At 37.1% G+C, this 8,713-nt stretch overlaps 1 protein-coding gene across 5 annotated transcripts in view; it reads left to right on the top strand.

Annotated features, from left to right (window-relative positions):
• Nucleotides 1-8,713, top strand: part of LOC121866933 (uncharacterized protein C1orf112-like) — a 72,345-nt gene that overhangs the window by 55,825 nt on the left and 7,807 nt on the right. For all 5 annotated transcript variants that reach the window (XM_042366695.1, XM_042366712.1, XM_042366704.1 and 2 more), the window contains 2 exons: nucleotides 3,156-3,294; nucleotides 5,158-5,255. In XM_042366695.1, coding sequence (XP_042222629.1) covers nucleotides 3,156-3,294; nucleotides 5,158-5,255 — 237 coding nt within the window. The remainder of the gene's footprint in view (nucleotides 1-3,155; nucleotides 3,295-5,157; nucleotides 5,256-8,713) is intronic.

Genomic DNA, 8,713 nt, shown 5'->3' with positions numbered 1-8,713 from the left:
GGTTAAGTTAGGTTCCTTCCTTTGTGACTCGACTGTGAAGGGTTGTATTTGATTTAGTAACCTTGAAGGACGTTGTTTACAAGCAAACAAACAGTAAAAAATACACTATTTATTGGCAAAGAACGCTGAAAGATAATGAAGGAAGCAATTTTAGCCTTCCAGACTCTTTCCTTCATTTGTGATTGGCTGTGAAGGGTATTGTTATCGCCGCCGGCTTCAACTACAGTGTTGGCATTGCCCTACCCAAACAAACATTAAATCTCTCAGCCTGTGACCACGTGCGGACTAATTAGGGGGAAGGGGTGTCCGGGATAATTGTTTTCCACCTTAGAGCAAATTTGTCAAAAAGACCCCTATTTAAAAAAAAAGAAGGAAAAAAAAGTACAACACCAATGTATCCAATTTTTATAAAAGATATACATGTTTTTTAATTAAAATTAATAAAAAGAAAGTACAGTGGTCCCTCAGTTAACCGAAAATTTTGTTAACCGAAGCCATTGTTTCAATGGGATTTTGGGTAATTGGTTCCAGCTCACCGAAAAGTACATACAAAGTAAAAAAAAAAAAATGCAGTAAAGTACACTTACTTCGAGGTGCTTGATACCGTCATTTCACCAATAAAATTTTAATTTCACAGGTGTAATTCAAGATTATTTTCTTTAAATCAACACTGCACTGCATTATATATTGTCAATATGTTAAATAAATTTCAGAATGACCAATAATTGTACTGTAAAAACGTAAAAATACTGTGTTCAAGAGACCCACAAGCAAGATGTTTCCTCCACTGAACAGACACAAACTGACTCCTTGGTGGGTGAGTGAAGTGGCTGATGGGCGCACCAAAAACTAGTTCCCTGTACTACAATTATGTTAAATAAGTGTTAAAATTACTAAAAAAAATTAATATAAAACTTGGAAAATTATTGAATAGTACAACCTTCTTGATATTTACTCCAATTTTAACGAATATAAGCCCTAGAACCGATTTCCGTATTGGCGGACTAATCTTCCAGCTGGTGAGCAAGCCAAAACATGTTGAAACATTTTCGTAAGAATTTCGTTAACCGAATTTTTTTTCGTTAACCGAAATGAAGATTCTTATGGAAGGTAATTCGTTAACTGAAATTTCGTTAACCGAGGCGTTCGTTAACTGAGGGACCACTGTACTGTAATGTTCACAAAGCTGGACATGCCTCTGACACAAGAGGCTTGTTGTCACTCTGAGTCTGACTCAGAAATGAGGATATGAAGAGGATCCTCCTCTGATGGTGAGGGCAAGGAGGCACTGCTGGAGGGTCTTGGTTCAAAAAAAGTGTCAATCTTTGTTTGAGTGACCTTGCTTCTTTGGTCCTGTATGACAAGTTCCTTCAAGTGCCTTAAGTGATTGTAATAGGCCCCATTTTTTTTTTTTCATTTTTAATCTGATAAGTAAATTTTATGAGGGTGTCCAGGCAGTCCCTAGCTTCTGCCAGCATTATTTTTGGTGGTACATCTTCCTCCTCCTCCTCCTCCTCATCATCATCATCATCATCAAAATCGTCTGCAGCCCTCATGTACATGGTCCACAATCTCCTCCTCTATCAAGTGTGGTATCCAGGATCAGCCTCCAGCCAAGCCTCCACATCCTCAACTGTAGCATCCGTCTCTCCTGCTCGGAGAAGGGTTCCTTGGCAGTCTTCTGATATGAAGCCCTCAAAATCAATGTCATAAAGGAGCTTCTTCCAAGCATTGATGAAGGTTGTTGCCTTGACTTCTTTGGCAGAAGCAGCAATATTAGAGAGCTTGGACACAAAGTTGTATAGCTAAGTTTCTGAGGGTTGTCTGCCTTCTTGTGTCCTCTCCCTGATCCTCGCTTGTCTCTTCCACCACCATCACCTCATCCAAAACTTTGCATTTGTACAGCCTTTTTGCAGCATAAATAACACCTTGATCCATTGGCTGTATGACAGAGGTGGTGTTGGGTGGCAGTGCCTGGCACCTGATCCTTCCATCCCTGCTACACAGTATTTCAAAGTTGAGATGTGTGGGAGCATTAATTAAGAGGATGACAGCCTTCGTTTCATCAGCAGGGATTTTCAGATCTTCCACCTGCTTATGCCAGATCTTCACCACAGCATGTTTGAAAAACCAGTCTGAGGTTAGGGCTCCTGTAAACCATGCATTCTTGGAATTATAGTAGTGGACAAGAAGCCTGTGCATAATGTCCTTGATTGCATGAGGATTCTTGCTCTTTCCTACAACCAAAGATGTAAGCATATGGCTCCCATCAGCATTTGCACACAGCAATGCAGACACTCATTCTTTGGAAGTTTCCTACCAGGAACACTTTTTTTGCTTCTGGAGGCTTACATATTTTCTGGTAAAGCTCTCCAGAAGAGTTGTTTCATCTGCTTTGTACAGTTGGCATAATCTAAGGTTTTTGGCTTCCATTTAGTCCTTCAACTTTTTCCTAAATGGCTCCACAGCATCAACATTAGCATGGAGCCTCTCGCCACATATTTTCTTATCCATAATATTGTGGCACTTTCAACATCTAAATAGCCAACCAGCACTAGCAGAAAATCCTTTACATTCATATGTTTTGCTAACCTTTCAGCAGCTGCCTGGATTTCCACACCTCTGGCTGCTATTCCATTTGCACATTGCTGTACGTACCATTTATGTGTTGCTCTTCCAAGTCGTCAATCTCTTAATGCCCGATTTTTCCTGATCCACATTAAATTTCAAGGCTTATTTGTTCAACTTGTCTTTCGATTTTCGTATATCAAACACCGACTGCTTTGAAAGTCCGTATTCAGCGCATATTTGCGAGGGAGTAGCATCTACAATAATCTACCCAAATCTACTCCAAATACTGTATGCTGTGTTTAGGTAAATTAACGAGTGTAGGAACATATCTCCATTTATATAATGGTTTAATGACCCCTTTTAGCGGTTAAAGGGGCATTGTGCTATCCGCGACGATTTCTGGTCCCTATCCTTTGTGAATAACGAGGACCTGGTGTGCTTGCAGGTGTAATGCATATTGATCAGTGTATCCAAAGTGTACATGATGCATCCTTGTGATGTAGGGAAGATCAAATGAAGTGCAAAGATTCTCATTCTGTATGACATTCATTGCTTTAACATTGGGATATGCCTTTGATTTTCAGATACTCTCCGTGTGCAAAGAATGTTGTACTAAGGGGTCGCCTATTGTGGGCGTTGCTCTCTGTGACTTAGTTGAAGCTCTTGGACACTGTCACTTCACTCAGTCCCTTGAGCACAGCAGTATCCTCAGCCTTATCTCAGGTAAGAATTATAACCTTGTCTTGTATTTTCATTACTTTACATCCATATTGTTATCCATTTTTATATGAAAAAAATATATATACTGTATTTTAGTTTCTCTTGTTAAGTGACAAAAGAACCAGCTATGAAAAATGTATCCTCATCTTTTAAGTTATGAATGCAAGTTGTTGGTAATATTGAATGATTTTGAGTGTACACATGCAAGAATATCATATGAAGACAACAGGCAGGGATTGTTTTATTTGATCAACTGGAGGATTCTAATTTCCCATCTTTTTTTCTTTCTATTTTTATCAAGTTGACACATTTTTCTTATTTTTATCAGGTATCGCTTAATATGGCTAAGATTTGCTCAAACACAGATTGAGTCAGGCTAACACAGGAAAATTTGGCAAAACGTAGTCAGTTAGAAAAGGTTTTGCGTGGTGGGACCAGAGAATATGAAAAGAACAACACTTGCTCACTAAATACTGTACATTGGTTTAATCAGATTTGCTGTAGGCCTAAAAAGGCCTACTGAATATCTAAACAGGCTGAGGGGGTGGACAAGGCATTGCCACATTTGCCGTGTTTATTTATGGATTAAGTATTATACTGTATTCGTGTATGATCAGCCTCTTATGGTGTGTGATGCATCATGATTAACATAACATCTTCAATAATAGAAAAAATATAATACAGTATACAATTTGTAATTTAACTTGAATATAAAAGGATACTGTACTGTAAGCTGTATCTGAAGGTATTGACTCAAGATGCATTCCTGGAGTGAGAACTTTCAACAAATAAATTTACAACAGAGTTACTATAACATATTGTATAGTATTTGATATGAAGATACCCTTCTAACCGTTATTTTTTATCTTTGAGTGATACTGTATATGGTGGTTCAATTGGCTAGTTGTACACTTAGACAACTGATTAATGAATAATTCAGGGAATATGCAGACTCATAATAGGTGTTCACTGCAATATTATTTGTTAAGTGCTAATACACTACAGTGATATTAATTAATATGAAAATTATGGTGAAATTGCATAAAGAGGTGTTAAAGGGATCCTGGGGGAGGGAGCCATCCACCCACGCTACCCCCTCCCTCCCCCGCCTGCTGCTCCTGGATCACTCTTATCTCCTACACATAATATACCCCTAGACTCTTATTTTTTATCTTTATAGTACTGTACAGTATAAAGTTTTCTCTTTATACAGAAGGTAAATTCTGTGGTTACTTACATATAACACCTTACAGTACATTACGATCATACAGTATAAGTAAAAACAGTTGTCCCACAACCAGACTTAGTCTAATTTTCAACCCAGAGAGTTCTCTCATATTTTTTTATTGTTGATGTAATTATGTTTTACTAACCTTGTTTTGTGCTTAAAGACCTTAGTTGCTGCTTGCAATGCAGTAATAACATTATAACAACAACTGATTTTCTTGAAACAGCCCTGCCCCATCAATTCACGATTTTTTTTCTTCAGACTTCCACATTTTCTGGACTGGGTTCTGTCCCAATTAGTCTGGTGTATCAAAGTACTGTATTGTACTACTGTATTCATTAATAATAGTTGGTGTTTGTACCCACTGGATATACTATCATATTGCAGTGTTCTCATTCTTTATCATTGTATAGGGTATGTGTTCCATTTAAACCTTTTTTATTAGAAGAATGATCTACAAACATTTAGCTTTAAAATTATAGTACTGTATACTAAAAAATTTTACATACGTGCATTTTGTATGGTGCTATAGTAATTTAGATTTGCACAAACTTTAGTCGTGTACAGGATGAATTCGGTGTCCCTTTAATGAATGGATCCTTAACAGAAATGACTTCCACTGAGTGTTGTGTTTTCAGATGTGATATCACAAGTGTTGAAAAGTTCAAACCCTCTAGTTCAACAATGTGCCCTTGATGCATTTGTTGCCTTTGGCCAGCACACAATCCATGAAGAAGTAAGTATTTGTTAACTAATTTGCTCACCACATTTCTGTAAATAATAGTTTTTTTTTACATTAATAATATTGTTTTAGGTACCAATATCTCATATTAAACTCTTTCTTCTCTTTATAATAAAGAAAATTCATTTGACAGGATCGAACAGGACTTATGCACATCTATCTTGATCACTACCACGAAAGTCTAAGATGAACAAATCATTCCAATTATCAGTAGTGTATAAATTTGTATTTAAATACAGTATCATATCTTAATATATCATATGCTTGTATTGAAAATAGTTGTTTACATAGACACTCCCTGGTTTACAGAAAGGTTCCATTCCTGGACCCTGTCTGTAAGCCAAATTTTCTGTAAACCAAAAATTACACTTCCATAAGGTAAATATGTACTGTACCCTGTACTGAATCACAGATGGCATCTCACAAGGGGATGCACTCAGCTGCTTTACGCATAATCCTCTGCAAATAGTGATGTTATGCCGTACTAGTTACCATCCATAATAACAAACTCTTGCATAACCCAAAAAGTTTTATAATGGGACTTACGGGAGGCATTTTGTATCCTTGAATTTCTGTAACCTGGGGAGTGTCTGTATTGTACAGTACTGTATTGTACAGTATACTGGACAATAATAAATAAAAAACAATAGAATACTGTATTTTAACTTACTTTAGGGTGTGTATGTTGTATTCCCAGCAGCTTTGTTTACATAGCAAGCAGCTGTATATTATCAATATGTTAACTAAATTTCAGAATAACCAATAATTTTAAAGTAAAATGCCAAAATATTCAAGAGACCAATAAACTCGTTGTTCACTCAACTGTAAACAAAGTTAAACTGAGAAGCGTTGGTGGATGATTCGATCAGCTGATGGGAGTACAAAAAATTTTTCCTGTACTGTATATATTATCAATATGTTAACTAAATTTCAGAATGACCAATAATTTTAATATAAAAAATGCAAAAATATTCAAGAGCACAACTTTCTTGATATTTACTCCACTGGAAACAAATGTAAACATAGAACCGATTACTGTACTGTTTTGGCGAACGAGCCGATCAGCTGATGAGCACACCAAGGCATGTTTCTCGAAAGGCTGTTGTTAATAGAAGTTGTACTCGTTAATAGAACTGAAAATTCTGATGTGAGCTAATTCGTTAACCGAAATCTCGTAAATTGAACCGCTCGTTAATGGAGGGGCCACTGTACAGTAAAGCCTCGAATAACGACGTTAATATGGCCTCCAATATTGCAGTGTAAGGTGAATCGTCTTATTGCGAATCATTAATTACCATTAAAATAAAGCAATAATAATGAGATGAGTTCCCAAGTGTGAGCTTTTCATATCTTTTGTGTGGCTTTTTACCCTCTTTTCCCCAAAACAAAACAATACAATTAATGAAAATTGCAAACTATATTCTTTAAATAATGTTTCTTAATGCACCTTATACAATACCTGTATAAACTAATAATAATAATATGGTCACACAAGAGTAGATGGGACGCCATTGTTTTCGTTTGTGTTTACAACCAGGAGTCCGGGATGATAGTTCTACACGAGAAAATGGAGAAAATAAGACCCTGGTTATAGCTGTAGTAAAATTAATGTAAAAAAAGGAATATAAATGTTTTAAGTAACGATATTTAATGTTAATAAATGGAACAATAGAAGTAGCTAACCACTAATGGCAAAGAAAAAAAAAAGAAGAGATGGATTGGGAACGCCAACATATACGTGAGCATTTAAGGATACCACGCCATTTATCTTTTTAAGAAATGTACAATAGATTCATTATTGTTTATTACTGAATATGTATTTGATTGAATTAATCTTTATATATGGGAAATGAACAATACAATTCATTAATAATACGGAGAATATTAAAACACACAAGAGGATAAGAGACGGCATTGTTGTCAGTGTTTACACCCATAATGTCAGTTATCCACCTGAAACTTAAGAAAATAAGACCCTGGTTGTTGTTGTAGTAAAATTAATGTAAAAAAATTGAATGTTTTAATTAATGTTATTTAATGTACAGTCAGGGCCGGATTTACCTACTTGTGGGCCCCCAAATTTATAGAAATGTTTGCATGTTTCAATGACTGCATGACTGGCTGAGCGAGCTGTCAGCAAACCAACGGTCACCCTGACACGTACTGAACATGAAACGATCCTGTCCTTCACACGTCAAGACGCTGAAGGTTTCTTGAACTTTATTCTCTCTCTCTCTCTCTCTCCAGTATATATGTATGTATAGATAGATAGATCCATCGATGGTGGGACACGGACATTTAAAAAATGTATATACAGTAATACCCCGATTTACTTACGCGGTTTCGCTTTACGCGATTCTACCATTTACGCTGTACCTCGCCAGAACCGGAATTTCATTTTACGCGGTGCATCTACTCATATACGCGGGTGAAGTATACAGTCAACCCTCGCTTTACGCGTTTCCACGTTTACGCGGTACCCTGCCGAACACGGAATGCTCACTTTCCGCGGTGTGTGTACCCTTTTACGCGGAGAGCGGCGTGAGCAGGGTGCGCACAAGGTCGCCCAGTCATCAAAACATTACCGAGTTCTTCACCCGCCACCCACCACAGCCGGCCCAAGTCAGTGATAGTGAGGATATGGACTTATATGGACTTTGAGGGGTTTGACAAAGAGGCCCTGCAAGCCTCTGTGGTGGATAGTGATACAATTGATACAGGTGAGGGCCAATAATCTGCCTCTGCCTCAGAACCAACCCCCCATCCCCGTGTGCATAGCATATCTTTTCTACTAATGTAAGTGTTAAAAAACCCTAATATTATTGATATTTCTCTTAATTATTAATTGTGTGTGCATACCATCATAAAATTAAGAAGTTATTTTTACTACAACGTAGGTATTGTGTCTGAAAAAGTAGAGTTTGGGGGTTGGCCCGGTCTCTATTTCAATTAATCCCATATGTTATGTTGTTCACTTTACGCGTTTCTTGCTTTACGCGGGCCGCCGTGGGTTCAATTGACCGCGTAAAGTGAGGGTTCACTGTAATTTTTTATTTAGCTCATAAATTTTATACAAATTACCCGGCCAGAATATAATTTACATTGCTGGAATTCTTACAATATGATGATCATTTTGAATATAAACATCATGGATTTTGCATTAGACATACAAATTTTAGATCTAATGTAATAATTTGGTTTACACAAAGCAAATATTTTTTCTTTGTGCAAAATAAATGAAGTTTACATTCAAAATACAGTATTCCCTGACCTGCAAGGAATCCAGAAATGTCAATTATATTATCCTAACGTTAGGCTGAGGTATTATTTAATACTAAAAATGTAAATATACTGTTTTCTCCCAAACATTTCTCTGGTAGGGAGGGAAGGTGGGGGGTAGGGAGGGAGGGAGGGACCCAGCGATCGTGGGAAGAGGAGGGGGGAGCCGGAGG

Source organism: Homarus americanus, unplaced genomic scaffold, assembly GCF_018991925.1.
Source record: "Homarus americanus isolate GMGI-L3 unplaced genomic scaffold, GMGI_Hamer_2.0 scaffold32583, whole genome shotgun sequence".
Classification (NCBI taxonomy): domain Eukaryota; kingdom Metazoa; phylum Arthropoda; class Malacostraca; order Decapoda; family Nephropidae; genus Homarus; species Homarus americanus.
The sequence above is the reverse complement of the archived record's forward strand: the minus strand, read 5'-3'. Positions and strand labels throughout refer to the sequence as shown.